The sequence below is a fragment of the Ambystoma mexicanum genome, chromosome 4p (genome assembly GCF_040938575.1).
Source record: "Ambystoma mexicanum isolate Mex_15411 chromosome 4p, UKY_AmexF1_1, whole genome shotgun sequence".
In the NCBI taxonomy this organism is placed as follows: domain Eukaryota; kingdom Metazoa; phylum Chordata; class Amphibia; order Caudata; family Ambystomatidae; genus Ambystoma; species Ambystoma mexicanum.
Window position 1 is genome coordinate 712,519,385 of NC_090927.1, and position 17,190 is coordinate 712,536,574.

The 17,190-nt window shown below is 43.9% G+C and overlaps 1 protein-coding gene across 2 annotated transcripts in view; it reads right to left on the reverse strand.

Annotated features, from left to right (window-relative positions):
- Window positions 1-8,141, reverse strand: part of IMPG1 (interphotoreceptor matrix proteoglycan 1) — a 1,923,199-nt gene extending 1,915,058 nt beyond the window's left edge. The window contains exon 1 of one of the 2 annotated variants that reach the window (XM_069606284.1): window positions 7,866-8,141. In XM_069606284.1, the coding sequence (XP_069462385.1) occupies window positions 7,866-7,932 (67 nt within the window). In that variant the 5' untranslated portion in view covers window positions 7,933-8,141. The remainder of the gene's footprint in view (window positions 1-7,865) is intronic. The other variant, XM_069606285.1, reaches the window with a different exon arrangement.
- Between the last annotated feature and the right edge of the window lie 9,049 nt (window positions 8,142-17,190).

Sequence of the window (17,190 nt, forward strand, 5' to 3'; positions counted from 1 at the left end):
CCTGGTAAGTCCCCATTCAGGGAACCTGGAACTGTACCCCAGTTTGGAGGCAGCCATGGCGCTAATAGCACCATGGCTGCCTCCAAACTCGTAATGAGGCCCATGTGTTTTTGTGTTATTTATACCAAACTACATTGTAAGCAAGCTCCTTTAATGCACAAGTACTGGGTGTGGTGAGACAAGGGCTGGGAAAAGGGGACCATCTCAAGTGAGTCTTGATCAGTAGATCAGGACTCACTTGAGATGGTCTTCATGGATATTACACACAAGAAATTGCAACCATAATCCGGCGCGGAAGGGTGGGGGATGATTCTAGGAGCCATAAGGGCTGACAGTTCTGATTACCCCAGATGGGGGTGGAGGCGGGCCTTTGCAACTTAAGCAGTGTAGTCTTTGATGTCTCTTTTGAATCTGTTTTGATTATGTTGCTGCCTTGGGCGAAGTGGTAGGTTGTTTAATAGTTCTGGGACTTTAATGGATAGTCTCTTTCCTCCAGTGTTGGATTTCTTGAATCTTTTATTACTCAGGAGCCATTTAATGGTGGATCTCACAATTCTTGAGGGAGACTGAAAGCTAAATAGAGTATCCAGGTACTCAGCGCCAGTGTTGTGCAGGGAGTTGTGGGTAAGACATTGATCTTGCAGGAGAGTTCGTGAACTACTGGTAACATTTTCATGTATGGCAAGATATGGGATATTTGGTTTTGTTGTAGAACCTTGCAGGTGTTACTGGCAGACCCATTCTGGACATGTTGAAGTTTCTTCATCAGATATTTCGGGGAGCCTGTTAAAATATGTTTGCTGCAGTGTAGGTCTGGTAATATAAGAAATTCAGCTAATTCCTTCTTTTGGGAGAATTCCAGGAGAGTTGTAATATTTTGTTTACACAGAGATGGAAAATGACCTATTTGCTAATTGGGTTAACATAAGCTTCAAAGGACAAAATGGATTCAAACATGACTCTAGGGTAATTTGCCAGTGTGCTGAGTGTAGGTGGGGCCCTAGAGAATAGGACTATAACTGATCTTGAGGCCAAATGTGATCACTTCCATTATATCTCCATTCAGCTGGAAGAAGCTGTCAGACATACATGCTTGGATCCAGTTGATATTATGCGAGATGGGATTGTGTATGTTTGGTTTCCTAAGGGGATTATTTTGGCGGTAATCCTGATGATTGATTTGTTGGTTGGAGAGTGGAATGACTTGAAAGAGGACCTGGCTTTTGGATTACTCAAAAGCGGAATATGATTTTTAGAGTGGAGGTTTTGATGTCAAGGACTTTATGAGTAAAGAATATCCCTACTTTGTCAGTGAATGTTTGTGATGGCTCTGGTTTAGATTTAAGACCCTGCGAGTTAGTAATTTCCTTGAAGAAAAAGAATAGTTCAATTGATTCATTTATGTCTTATATTATATGAGCTTTGTAATAAAATGTCTATGCAAGCCAATTCATCTTTCTCACGTGATGACTTATGACTTTTTCTGCCAAGGTTTCAGTACATTATTTTCATGGCGGCTAAGGTACTGTTGAAGAATTTGCTGCCCAGCTTTACTGAAGCCCCATGGTGTTTCCTCTTTGCAGGAGCTGGTAGGTACAATGTTCATGTAATTTCTTTGTGTATGTTATTAGGCATCACCTCAAGTGTGGGTGCCCGGTTTGCCAACCAGGGCATCACAGAACTCATCAGTAAAGTTCTCAGCTCTACTCTTTTCTGAGTGCAGTGAAGGAGGTGATGAATAGGAGTGTATTGGCATTCCTCCTGTGGCTAGGACTATGTATACCGTTATGGAGTTAGTGATGAGGAAATGGTCTGACCTTGATACTGGTGTGAATTTAATATCAGCACATTGTGGGCGAGGATCTTATCAAGATTGTGACCATCAAAAAGGGTCTGATCCTCAGCAAGAGCGAAACCCCCAGGTTCTCCATGTTTGACAGGAATCTGCGAGATACGTTGTTGTTATGCTCCTCTGACTATAGGTAGAAATGGCCCAAAATCAAGGATTGCAGAGACATCTCCAGAATTCTAACAGTGAAGACAAGTCATTCACTGTGGAAATATTTATAATTTCCCAGAGGTCAGCAGGCAGTCCTAAAGGTTATGGTGGTATGTAGGTTGGGGTGTACTCAAAACCAGATATGTTCAAAGTAATGTGGTAGCTATGCCTCTGCCTTTCTTTGTCAATCTTTTATGATAAGTTAAGCTGAATTTGGCAGGATAGGCTAGTGTCCAAATATTTGGTCAGATACCATGATTAGATGTCAACAGTAAGTCATGATATGATATATGATATGATATGGCATTCATAATGCGCCTATACACAAGTGTTTCAAGGCGCAATGAGGCAAGGGAGGGGGCACAGAGGAAGACAGAGAAAACGATCTTACTAGGCCAGGTGACATTGATATTGCACAAGTGCAGGGGAAGGGAGGAGGAAAAACTGCAGCGGGAAAGAGGGAGGGGGCAGTGCAGTACATAGGATAACAATAAAATAAATAAAGATAATAAATTAAATAAACAATAAACTCAATAAAAGATAATAAATAAAAGTGCGGCCACCTAGTGGCAAGTGAACGGGTAAGTGCAGACATCAGGTGTCAAGTGCTGGAAGGGGACTTCGGTAGTCTTCTGCTCTACTGGCCATGCATTTATTGAGGCAAGTACAAGAAGGTTATGGTCAGATACTTCACCATTGCTTGGACTTAGTGAAGATAAGATGGATTGGTGTGGAGATTGTATGTGGGCTTGTGGTGGCATTGGTGTGCTGGAGGGGGCGTATGGTAGGTATGGTGGGATATTGGATGACTTGGGCTTTGCAATAAGATGTTGGTTGGTGCCAATTGTATACTCCTGTTACCTTGTCTAATGGGGATCTGAGAGGGATGGTTGATGGGTAAGTATGATTAGATCCCTGGTACACTTGTAATGCCATGCAGTTATTTTGTCTGTATGTAGTTGCTTTTACATTTGAGTGGAAAGGGGTAGTACAAAGATGATTTGCTTTTAGGAAGAGAGCAGCATTATTGTAGAGGCTGAAACATATTCTGCCATTTCTAAGGTCTTTCGTTGGTAGTAAGACTGTGGATTACCTCTCTGTTAACAGTGGACTGGACATAGAATTTTTTTAATGATACTCTTGACCCAACACATGGTTTGTTAATAGATAGTTTCATCTGGACTATATCTGTCATATATGAGGGTGTAACTATTCTTTGGGAACAACTACTTAATTATTACAAATATTTTACATTATAGTTCTCAATATGCATTAGGTTGTGATCTTATTGTCATTAATTGTTGACAAGAGACGTCCCTTGCCTTTTTGCAGAGTTCCACGCTTTGTAAGTGTTTTCGGGTTTTGAATGTGAATGGATTTTCAATTGTCTGTGTAAGAGCAGTAATGTGTATTGCCATTATTCACCAGTCACACTTCAGTCAAACACTACTTGTGGAGCGGAGCCCAGAGCATTGCAATTCTTTTGGATAACCGCATTGCTAAGCAATTGTCCAACAGTCCTTCCATTAGAAGAAGTTCAAAGCCGTATCCGCCAGCATATGAAGGGGATAGAATGCCATAGTTTACCATAGTTTATCATAGTAACCATTGAATACTGCCCCACGGTAAATCCTGTTCTTTGCCCCACTAATGAGACATCACATTGTCTGGGACCATTGTCTACCACATTGGGCCTGAATATGCCAAATCTCTTTCTTTTGTGATGTCCACCTTGGTTAATAATGTTTAGTGTATTTCTATAGCACCTTTTGCAGCGATACGCTTTCAGCTCAGCAAAGTCATCAAACGGAAATGCAAGGGTGTCATATAGGCCCTTTGGCTCACTATAGATGTTTGGAAGATTGTGTAAAGCATATTATATTATTGGAACATTGGCTGTCCCACTGTCTTCTATGAGTCTTAACGGCCTTTATAAGGCCAGCTCATCCCTCACAGCTAATGTTCCTCTGTGACTCTGACTTGCAGCTGGTTCCCTGCGGCCTCAATTACTCACATTCTTCTTGCCACCATGCATTAACCACCTCTTCCCTGGCCCCCATTTCCCCACCTTATTGCCTCATCCATGCCAATGCTCCTTCTCCCCTGGCTCTCCCTTTCTAGTGTGTCAGCCTTTCTTTTTTGCCGGTGTCTCAAGTCACTGCTGCCCCTACTCTTGTGCCAGTAACCTTGCTTGCCATCAGCCTCCCCCTGCCAATCTTCTACATCCTCCTCCAACCTCCCGGGCACAAACCCACGTCCATGTTGCTCTTTTTGTGCACCTCTCCTCCTAAAGAAGTCATATTTATTGCCTGTTGTCCATGTCCCTTTCTCCTCTGTTAAGCGCCCCAGGATTCACCTCAGGTTCCTACCTCAGGAAGCAGGCAATTAACACCCATTAGAGCCCACAAATTGTAATGTACTGTTGAGCCACAGCATCTCTTCTACCACTACATGTTACCTTCTTAATATGCCAGAATATTGAACTGGTTATGTTACATTAATGACTGTGACATCGTCATTATGAGCTTCTGCACAAACCTTTAATTTCACTGTCTAATATGGATAAATACCTTTGAAACATCAGATGACCTCCTTTGCCTCTAAATGAAGGCTTTAATTCATGGTAAGTGATATAGTGTTAGATGCTGAGAATATGTCACTTGTTGTCTGTGGAATTCCATCTTCTCTGCTATTCTGGACATGTTGTACCGATGATATTGCATTCACACCCAGGGAAGGGCGCTCAGCCAATCAGGTGGCTGGAACAGCAGCGAGAATACACCTGCTGTTTTCAGCCACCCGGGGCCCTTCTCCAGGTGGAACCAACTTTTTATTTATTTTTAATATGGGGAGGAAACTTGGAGTCTATTTTCCCTTTTGCAGCGGCCATCTTTTTTTTATCAGGAGATTGGCATCCTTTGCTCATCCAATCTCCTGAGGAAAATAAAGAAACCATTTGCATCCTGGATAAACCCCGACATGCGAATAGCTCTCACCCCCGCTGTGGGGCGGTGGACATGGTCGATAACGGCCCTCAGCCCCCCTTCACTCGGGCGTACCTATGCTCGGGTTGGCCAGCTGTTACTGGACATGTCCTCCCACCACAGCTGGGGTGAAAGCCATAGGAGTTCATTCAGGGGAGGGTCTGGACATTTCATTTTCAGGAACCTGTAGCACACTATGCAGGGGCTAAAATGTATAATTTTATTTCTTACAAAAAAACACAATGTCGAGCTTATTTATATTAAGTGAATGTTGACTCATCAAACACAGTGTGCATTTGTTTTGCACAAGATATAAGTCAGCCTTCCGAACATTGTTTTGACACCCGCCACCTTTCATTATCACTACAGCTTTCAATGTGTATTCGTTTTAGGTGATGAGTAGAATACGATCTAGAATTAGACAAAGAGGTTGTGAAGCAGAGGAGGCTACATGGAATAAAGAGGATATTTAAGAGAATAATAAGTATAACAAAGTAAGATATAGGAGAAGAAGGACAAGAGGCAGCAAATACACCTAACAGCCAGGAGGATCGCTCAAGCAAATCCCACTCAAATCACGAAACACAAAGTGGAACATTTTGTTAAAATTCTGCCCAAGTCAGTAAATAGCATGGAGGGGAGTGTACATACACAGTTGCACTCACATGCATGCAGTCCTGCCTGTGCTATTTTAATTGCTGTTGCGCTGAGGTGTAATTTATGCAGGTCATTCCAAGACATGGTGGGCTTTCGTGCATGCTTACACCTCAGCCTTGAAAACTAATGTAATGCTGCCTGCCATGGCCGTGCATGGCGGGGGACATTGCAAATCATTCCTATGGATTCCGCCTGCTTTTTAAGTGTGCAAAGAACATGTGGATTCCAATGGAATCTTAATCATCTCATCTCTCCCCGAATCAAAATCAGATGTAGGCAGAAATGCTGTCGAATTTGCATGTTGGAGTGGATGGGGGTAGGGAATTTGGAAATGATAACCCCTGCCCCCACCCAGTTTCACAAATACATCAAAATTGCACTGTAAAACCTCCGTAGAAACAGTCCAGAAATGGTTGTCCAGATGATTCTGATGCAAGGCGCAGTTTACGCACAAATATAAGCCACAAAAAAGAAAAGGAGAGGGGAGAAAAGGATGTGAACGAGCTGCACAGCGCCAGCTGGAGCTCCAATAAGGGTTGATTAGAGAGTTAGTGGAAGAGAATGGGGAAGTGAGAAATTGGAGACATTCCTTTGCATATCACTTTAAATCTACTTTAATAATTTAGCAGATGTATGCTTTTGCATTCTGCAGTTCTGTAACCTTTCTTGATACATCTGGAACTATGTGCTTGTTAGACTGAAAGCAGAAGAACTCAGTTTGCATATCTGCTCTTCCAATATATTGCAAAGCAATGCTGCATTAGTGTTACCTTGCCAATGTATGCCTACAAAATAAGTTACTTTACCTCTCATAATAAAAAATGCAAGGACTTGCCAGAGGGCCTACATGTGTTTCCTCTTATTCGTAGTGATGAGAGATGCTTGTCCATAATTTGAAGCTCTGCACTGGGACACCATCCCCTACTTTTCCGTCCAAATGTTTGACAATATTTGAAGACTGATTGCATGATACTTATTAGCTATTCTATCTGATACTTTGATTAAAACAACCCTTTTTGCAATATTTCCACCCCAAGTTGCTTTCAATACCTCTAGGGGAAGCAGTTCAAGCAGGATGTATGGTGCAGCATGTACAGATGGTGTGATGCTACTGTAAAAGGACTGATCTATGTGATTGCGAATTACAACAACAAATGATCTGCCTTATCGCCCTGATCTCTTTCCAGCCAATACTTTACCTTACAGGTCCTCAAATCACAGGTTACACGACATTTAATTTAGTAAATTAATGTAATCATACGTTATCTCATGGAGCAGGCATGATGGCAATGACAGTGCACACGCAATGGTTCAGATTTACTAGGAGAGGGTGCACTCTTTCAGCTCGAGCTGGTAATAACTTCCCGGGAAATACCATTCAGGGCGCGGTGGAGCGATCCCTACACATCTTACATAGGACAGCCAATCAAGCGGCCCACAGTAAACACCAGACCTACGCATCGCAAACATTTCATCAAACAGCCTCTGTTGAACTATTGACTTGGAAAATGTTCCTAGGTTACTGAAAAAAGAGGTATGGTAGGGGGCCACATTGGCAAATGTACTATGTGCTCACACACTCTATACAAAAATGATACTTTCATTACATGCACGAATGTAGCAGCATGCTTTGGAGCATCCAATGGAGAGCACAGCAGAAGGGCAGGGAGAGTTTGGTTAGCACTGTTATCTTTGAAAAAGAAGACATGATTATTGATATCACCCACTGCATTGACCATCGATGAAAGAGCCATCCTTCGGCAAACCTGTGTGAGAACATTCATCAGCCTCAGCAGAAACAGCCACCATTTTGCACAACCCAGGAGTAGTGGCGGAACACGGTAGTCTTCTGCAGTAGGCAAAGCAACGACTATTCCGTCTGACTTCTTACAACACTTGAAGGCCAACATTCTTTGGAGTCAAGTAAAATAGGAAGAGCTGTGCAAATAATGCAGCACTCATGATGGATGAAGAAAAAGAGCAATATGCAAGCACGGTTTGGCATGACTGATTACATGCTGTGCTTCCATGGCGACCACACATGGTAGACCTGGCACTTGGCAGGCACTCCATAAAAGCAACTTCAGGCACTCCCTCCACAGCCTGAAGAGCTCAGAGAAACTTGAGAAACCAGTCAACAATCCTGCAGGGAAATTCACGCAGAGCCCACGCTTGCACCCAGAGCCAGCAAGATTCGTTACTGAACGTATAAGATGTCAACTTACCTCCGCTTCCCTGAGCCTGGTAGGATAGGCAGATAATGTGCAACAGTAATGCCGTTTTCCAATTCATGTTGTCTGCCGATGACTGACCAATTCCACAGATTGTCACACCAGTAAAATCCTGACCCAGACCCCCTTTACAGACAGACAAGTGTCCTTGGTGGCAATAATAATGAAATGGAGTTTATGTCGCAGTTTCAAATGGGTGTTCAGGCATACGCTGGACCAGCAAGTCCAACCGTCATGGTGAGCCCTAATTACGAGAGTAGTGACGAATTTGAAAAAGCAGTGCCTGTTTCTGGAATAATCTGATTATCGGTTGCTCAGCCGTAATCCTCCTTAAAGGACAGATGGAAGGGCTGTCTTCAGTTCTTTAATCATTGAAGTGGCATCTGCCTGCCACAGCTCCTGGATTTTTCTGCTACATGATCTATGCGAGCCTCTTACGGGGGCCACTAGAAAGGGTTCGGCCAATGGCATGATCGCCAGGCTGGCAAGGCCAAGAGTGTAATTCTCAAAACAAAGGGGAGCTGAGCACTGCCATCTTTAGCTGTGATGGGGCCAACAAAGCGTGAACTTCCATTGAACGTGGGCACTAATTGCTGCTGGCTGGAATGAACAGACTACTGTATTCCAAAGCCATTTCAGCTCAGGGTCTGGAGGCCCACTGCTTCCCCAGCGCCATTATGGTGCCCAGGCTGGCAGCTATTACAGGTCCAGCCTGCCTTAACTTGTTACAGCAATGAAGATGGACATGGTTTGAGTCAGCAAAAGAGGCGTGGCAGGCCCTAAGGTAATTAAACAGAGTGTTTCTTTATCTGTAAAGACTGGCTGATTATTACATTTGGAAATAACTACTGTCTGTAAATACGGATATCCTAACTATTTGTAAATCCAATGTCTCACACTGTTGCCTGTGGCAAGTCATATAAATTGTATTACCTTGTTTTCCAGCGCCAAGATGCCTATGGGTTAGGCACGCTCTACAAATGTTAAATAAATAAAAAATAAATAAAAAGTGGGGTAAGAGCAGAAAAAAAACAAAACGCAGTTCCATTTAATTAGGCGCATATAGCTTGTGTTTTGATGTGCATATATTCTGCTCTTTTATTGCTCACAACATAAATATTGCTGTTATATCATGTTTGCTGCCCACATTGTAATGTTTGTTTATGTTTGTTTATGTTTATTCATTTATATTGCGTGCCAGACCCGAAGGTATGAGGGCGCAGGAGCAACAAGGTTATTTTATTGGTTTAAATATAAACCTTTAAAATCTTACACAGAACAAATCAAAATCATCAACCCGATTACAAACCCTAAACATCTCCTCCCTCCCGTCCTCCATTGTCATAAAGCTCCAGCCTATTCAGCATCCATAGTTCCACATAGCATTATTTGGGGCTAATCGGTCTGCTGCAGGGCACTCAAATTTAACGTCTCTTCAATTGAAGCCAAAACAGATGTTAGTGGCATGGTTAGTTTCGAGTCTGTGCCATTCCACATTCTCCTACGCCATTCTTCTGCACTCACAAGCTGATGCTCATCGTTCCAACGGCCAAGGTGGATTGAGCGAGCGTCTTTTAGCTCTGGGCAGAACAGCACGAGATGTTTAAGTGATTCCACTTCTTTATTGCAAAACCGGCAAGAAAGATTCAGTCCTGCGTTGCAGGCCCAGTGGCTGTGCCGCTCTTTGGTTTTAAAGGCGTTTAATCGGAAAAGCATAAAAAGTCTACGGGGTTTCGGACTTTGAAATAAGTGCAGGTATTTTTGAAGCATGTTATAGCTTCTTGTTTCTGCAGGTGCGTTTGACATTGCTCTAGCAGCAAGGCGCTCACTACACGTTGCTTCCCAATCTACACGCCAGATCTTTACTTTTGCTGCCATGGGATTTGAATGCAGGGTGTCCAAGCTAATGTTGTATGCAAGTAGGAGCTCTTCACAACATTTTATCCATAAGGAAACAATATTCGTTCCACTCGAAGACACGTTGTGAAATATTCGTAATTGTAGGATTCTTTCCTGAGCTCTTGTTTTCCGATATAAGGCCAATTGGTTCCAGGTAATCCGAGCATGCAACGAAATTAGCACCAGTTCGTACCTTATACAGGCGGTCGAAATTCCAATTGGCAAGCTTAGGGCTTTTGTCCAGAACATGTGCTCAAGTGATGCCCAATGGTTTGACGAGCATCCGAAAGCATTTTCTGCTCCGTATGTTAGGATTGGCGACACTTTCTGTTCATAAAAATTTCTCAAGGGTCGCATAGAGAATCGGCCAAATTTTCTGTGTAGCAAGAGGCCCTGACATGCTAACTGGCCACATTTCCTCTTTGATTCACATGTCCATGGTTCGTCGCAGATACTTGAATTTAAAATCATGCCCAAGTACTTCACGCTTTTTGATAAGCATCATTTTTCTTGCCCAAGTTTCCACACAAATTTTGACTCCATTGAGCTCTGTGTTAGACATAGGTTATGAAACACTAATATTTCGCTCTTTGCTGCATTAATTTTCATATTGTTTAAAATCACATACCTTTGCACGGCCTAGAGTTTGCATTGTAGACCGATTGGGGTTAAATCCAAAATAACAAGGTCATCAGCATACAACATCCAATTTATTGGAGATGAGTGGAGCTTAGGTGGAAAGGCCCTCACCTCAGATATTGCATCCGCGATGTCTGAGATGAAAAGGCTAAAAAGTGCTGCTGCCAATGGGCAACTTGTTTGACCCCCTTATGCGTCTTAATCTGTGCAGATAAGGAACCTGACTGGTCTAAACAGATAGTAATTGATGTATCTGTCTGAAGTTCTTTGATAGCATCTAATAAACCAACAGGGCAGCCCCATAGTCCTAACTTTTGCCTGAGTAGCTCTCGGTCGATCATATCAAAGGCACATGAAAAGTCCACAAAGGCAAGATAGATTTTGGAGTGCTTCCATTTTCAATAAGTTTAGGACATGCAAGTTCAGAGAGCACCCAACATTTTTGACACAACCTGCTTGTCTTTCATCAACTTGTAAGAGGATTCAATTCAACACTACAGCTAAGTCAACGCCTAGTCTAGAATACTGAATGAAAACCCTTATTGATATATCTTTATGTCCAGTTCATGCGTTCTGGATGACTACCCCTATATAACACCCCTCTCTTGGAATCCCCCTGACCCCACTGAGCCAAGAAGTAGTTCTGTTTTGCAAGTTTAAAAAAAGGTTTATTTGATAATTTAAACAATAGATATATATATATCACACTTTATAATAATTAATAATTGAATATCACACTTAATCTGAGCAGTAATCAATAATGGATAGTCTGGCACTAGCACACTTGTGAATAGGAACAGAAGAATAAGGTGGTAGAGAATGCTTTATATAAGTTCAGATGGATGCAATGTTGAATGAAATGCAATACCGAAAATACTCAATATGATTTCAACAAAACAATGTAATCACTTTTCTCTGGCAATCCACTCCCCCCTTTATGCAATGCAAGGAAATGGAAGGAAAGCACACAGTTCTCAGAAATGCAATCAAATGTAATCCCGTTCACCCCAGCAAGCTTAGACTACAGAAGTTTGAAACACAGGCCCAAGATGCTTTTATATGTGCTGGCAATGAAGTGAAAAATTTGCTAAAATGCTTTTAATTCCCTCTAGAGGTTCAGGGTGAGTGGTATCTAGTTAATATTAGTCCAGGCTCACTCTAGCAATGATTCAGGGATGGTTCTTAAGAGGCAAACGAAATTTAGTTGTTCAGGCAAAAGCAGCTATCTTTTTACAAGTAAAGAAATCGTGCCAAATCGCAAATCGCGGCAAAATTCGCGAGTGCGAGAATCGTGATTACAGAGACAGTATAAGGAGTAGGAAGTCGGTTCTAGGCCTGTTGGAAAGGTAAGATTCTAAGCTTTCAGAGGAAAGTTGAACCAAGTGCCTAGCACAAACGGTTGCGGAGTTATGAACGATTTTGTGAAGGTTGTTTTTCGGATTTGAAATTTTAAAAGTTCAAAGCGACAGGTTACAGCTTGCAGCTAAAAATGACAAGTGACAGCTTTGCAAATGACAGGTGACAACTTCTAGGAGGCAGTTCTGGTTAGATTAAAATAGATTTAATTATATTATTTTAACTAAGAGATTGGTTCTGCACAGTTCTGCTAGGTACTCACAATATATTTAGAAACAGGCCTCGCCACGGATCTGGTCAGGTTTTCGGACTGGACTCCGGTCTGGTCTCGGCACTTCACAGTGATCTGGGTCAGCTCTCTGGTTCTGCTAACAGTGGTCTGGGTCAGCTCTGCTCTGCTGGTGCCTCTCTGGATTCTGGATACTGCTCTGCTTTCTAGGTACTGCTACAGGTTCTTGTAACGCTCACCTGATTCCCGTAGAGGCGCCGGTCTTGACTGGGCGTATACCGTATCTTCAAAGGTGATGTGTAACACACGGCTGGCTCTTTGGGCTGGACCTCTGTGCACTGTATGTCTGACTCGAAGGGTAAGATGTCTGCAGATAGAAAATATGGGATTAATGAACAGGGTTATTGAATGTCTCTCTCTTCTTCACTTTCTCTTCTCCTGTAGAACCCCAAAGGTTAACGCTCTCACCTTAGGTAAGTGAACGCCGTGCTCTCCATCTGCCTCGGGGCAGGGTGCTGTAACCAGTTTCTTCACTGGATAAGGGGAGCAGGCCTCTTGACTTCAGAGGACTGCTGTCCGTCGTTTACTGCACGAACGGTAAGTTTCGAGTAATTCTAATGTCTTTAAAAGTCTTTAGTAATGATGTCTCTTGTTTTGCAGGATTCCGGCGATGGCGGATGACGGGCTGAAGTGAGTTGAAGATGGAGCCCGTGTGATGAATAGAAGTGCCTGGAAGCACGTAAGTAAGCGCTTGTTGCCTGCTTCACGATGCGCTCTAACTGTCTTTTTATTTTGCAGGTACAAGTTCGGAGCGGCTGCAGGGTGCCGGAATACCCACTGGGTTAGATGTGGAAAGGAGTAATGGCACGTAAGTATTAAAGTTCCCCAATGTCTTTAAACGCACCTTGTTTTGTCTTTCAGATGCGGGATGCAGCGCCGAAGGCCTCTGGAGCGTGCGAAGAGTTGGTAAGCTTTTGTCTTTCAGATGCCGGAATGCAGTGCGAAGACCTCCGGAGCGCACGAAGAGTAGGTAAGCCTTTGTCTTTCAGATGCCGGAATGCAGCGCGAGGCGTTAGTGACAGCCGATGGACCAGGTAAGTGAAGCGCTGTCACTGAAGACCGTAATGCTAACCTGTTCTTTCTTGTCTTTATAGGTGTTGCTGAAGACTGGATTCAGGATGGTAAGCCTTTTTCCTTAGGCCCAGGATCAGATGCAGAAGACACGATGAGCGTTCTGCTGCAGAGGATGCAGAATAACGCAAAGCAAGATTCATCCATCGGGTGTGGTTTAAATAGCCTCCTGTAGTGCTTAGGTGTCTCCTTCCACAGCCACGCCTAGGTAAGAAAAGAGTTCCTGCTTTCCAGAAGAGTTCCAGTGTTCTGAACCTAGGGAGTGGCTCCTGCCCCACCCAACAGGAAAAGTAGTTCCAAACAGAAGAGGATCAGAGGCTCAACTGGCAGGCAAGTAAGCAGCATGGTCTGCTGCAGGTAAGTCCACCCAAGCATTATGAGCCCGGCGCTTCCAGCGCTGGGACTGGGCATATTTATGAGCCTGGTGCCACTGGCGCCAGGACTGCGTCCAAAAGGTCCCAATTGGGACTGGTTGGCACTCGGAACCTGGGTTATGGATCTGCTTCCAAGGGAGTTGGGAAAACCCTGACCTTTTGGAAGCAGAGATCATGACAGTACCCCCCCTCAAGGCCCCTCCCAAACTGGGCTTCTCCGGGGGTTTTGGCTTGTCAGGAAATGTTCGGTGAAATCTTTTGATTAGGCGAGGAGCGTGGACATATTCAGCGGGTTCCCAGGATCTCTCTTGGGGGCCGTAGCCTTTCCAGTCAATTAGGTAAAATAGTTTAGATTTGGAGATCTTGGAGTCCAGAATGCTTTTGACTTCAAACTCGAGCTCTCCATCAACTAGGATGGGTTTTGGAGATTTAGTTAGTCGGGTTTGAGGTTGCACGGGTTTTAATAGAGAGACGTGGAAGACCGGATGTATCTTCATGTGCGGGGGCAAGTCCAACTTGACCGCTACTGGGTTTACTATGGTAGTGATGGAATAGGGACCAAGGTATCTTGGGTTGAATGTGCGTGGCCCTTTTAGAGGTAGATATTTGGTGGATAACCAGACTTGATCCCCTACTTGATATTGAGGGGCTTCCTTCCGATGTTGATCTGCTCCTTTCTTGTATTGTTCTTTAGCCCTTTGAAGGTGAGAAACAGCTTCCTTAAAGGCTTGGGTGATTGTAGAATGCAGGTAGTCTACTGCTGGTGTTTCAAGATCTTGGAGGGGATCCAACTCCGAGGTTCGAGGGTGACTGCCGTATAAAAGAAAAAACGGGGTTTTCCCAGTTCCCGAATGGACAGAGTTATTGTAGGCATATTCGGCTATCCAAAGGATGTCTTTCCAAGTTTTTTCAGTTTGTTGCAGCATGCAGCGTAAATACTGTTCCAGAGTTTGATTGGTCCTCTCGGTTTGTCCGTCGGTCTGAGGGTGGTGACTGGTCGATAGTCTCACATCAATTTGAGCCGACCGACAGCAACTTCGCCAAAAATGAGAAATAAATTGACTACCTCGATCCGAAATTAGAACCGAAGGAAAACCGTGCAGTCGGATGATGTTTTCGAGAAATTCTCGGGCCAGAGTTGCTGCTGTTGGCAAGCCTTTGAGCGGAATGAAATGCGCCATCTTGGAGAATGGAGGTAGATCGGTGATAAAGTCCATAGAAAGCGTATGCCAAGGGCGAGGTGGGATGTCAATAGGGCGTAAGAGGCCTGCTGGTCTTTCCTTTTGACTCTTGTTTTGGGCGCATACTCCACAGGACATTATAAAGTCTCTGATATCTTTTTTCCAAGACGGCCACCAGAAGTAGCGCTTGATCTTTTCTGAGGTCTTGGCCATACCGGGATGTCCTTCCATTAAAGAATCGTGATAACAAGAGATTACTTTTTTCTGTAAATCTGTGCTGGGTAGGTATAATCGTTCTTGGAAATACAATAAGTTGTCCTTTACTGCAAAGTCCTTTCCCTGCAGATGCCAATTCTGTATGTCTGCTGGAGTTACAAGTTGCCTGGCTTTATCCTTAACTTCCTCTATGGATTGTGTGGCGATTACACCCAGAATTCTTTGTTCGGGAATGATAGGTACAGGTTTAGGGTTGATCAAGTGTTCTTCCACTCCCATCCGAGAAAGGGCATCAGCTTTACCGTTTTTTGTACCAGGTCGATAGGTAATTATGAAGTCAAACTCGGCAAAGAATAATGCCCAACGGAGTTGTCTAGAGGATTGGGCTTTTGCGGTTTTCAAATATTGCAGGTTTCGGTGATCCGTAATCACAGTAACGGTGTGTCGGGCCCCCAGCAGATAATTCCGCCAAGCCTTAAAGGCAGACTTGATAGCCAGAAGTTCCTTGTCAGTAATCGTGTAATTGATTTCAGGAGGCGAGAATTTGCGGGACCAAAATGCCACGGGATGCAACTGATTGGTTACCGGGTCCTTTTGTGATAGAACTGCCCCCATGGCAAGGCTTGAAGCATCAGTTTCCACGATGTAGGGGAGTTCGGGGCGAGGGTGTTTTAAGATTGGTGCAGAGATAAATTTAGTCTTCAAATCCTGGAAAGCTTGTTCCGCCTCGGTAGACCATTCAAAACGTTTGTTTTTCTTTAACAAGGCAGTGATGGGCTGGACTATTGGAGAAAATTCGGGGATAAACCTGCGGTAAAAGTTAGCGAAGCCTAACATGCTTTGCACACCTTTTACGGAGGATGGTGATGGCCATTTGAGAACTGCATCGACCTTCTTTGAATCCATACGCACTCCGCTAGGTGATAATATGAATCCCAAGAATTCAACTTCAGTCACGTTGAAAACACATTTTTCCAACCTAGCGAAAAGTTTGTGTTGACGCAATCTTTCGAGGACCATTTTCACGTGTTTCCGATGTTCAGATTCCGATGAAGAATAAACGAGGATGTCGTCAATGTAAACAACAACACACACATCTATGAGCTCTCTGAGGACATCGTTCATAAAATATTGAAAGGCGGCCGGGGCATTGCAAAGTCCGAAGGGCATGACCTGATATTCAAATAGCCCATATTTGGTGCGGAAGGCCGTCTTCCATTCATCGCCCTCTTTTACTTGTACCAAGTGGTAGGCTCCTCTAAGATCCAGCTTTGTATATATGCATGCTTTTCTGACTTGGTCCAGGAGTTCAGGGATCAAAGGTAACGGATATCTATTCTTGACGGTGATCTGGTTCAGGGAGCGATAATCTATACAAGTTCTAAGGTCTCCTTCCTTTTTTGGAACGAAGAACAAAGCTGAAGAAGCAGGGGACTTGGAAGGACGAATAAACCCATTTGCCAAGTATTGATCCAGGTATTGTCGAAGGTGAAGGTTCTCAGGCTCGGTGAGGGCATAAATTCTACTACAAGGAGGAGTAGATCCAGGTATCAGGTCTATCTGGCAGTCATAAGACCTATGAGGAGGTAGAGAGTTAGCCTGATCCTTCCGGAAAACATCTTGGTATTCTAGGTATTCGGGAGGTAACTGGGGAGTCTCTGAAGAAATTGCTGCCAGTGCAACACCAGGTGGAGGGTGACAAGTAGAGACACATTCTGGAAACTGGACCGTTCTTGCTCGCCAATCGATCAGAGGATTGTGTTTCTCAAACCAAGGTATTCCTAGAATAATCTGAAACTGAGGAGCCTTGATCACATCGAACACGATCTTCTCATGGTGTCCATCTTGACTTACTAGCGTCACTTCTTGAGTGGTATGCGTTACTGGTCCGGAGGCTATCTCCGTTCCATCCACCGTAGTAATGACGTCCTTTACTGCCTTGGGACAAAGAGTTAGATTCATCCTCAAAACCATTTCATGATCCACATAATTGCCGATGGCACCGCTGTCGACGTAAGCTTCAATTGCATGTAATCGATCCGGATTATCAGGGCTAATGAGGACCATAGGTATCACGAAATGCGAGGTCACGGAACTGGTTTTCACGCTCGGCAAGAGGACCTCTATTCTTGTCGGGCGAGGTCGTTTCCCTGCTCAGAGTTTGTAACTTTGGTAACTGCAGCTCCTACTGCCTTCTTGGCAGGTTTCACCGGACAGTCTCGAAGAAAGTGCCCTGAGTTTCCGCAATAGAGGCATAATTGCAACAGTTTTCTCCTTTCCCGCTCCTTTTGTGT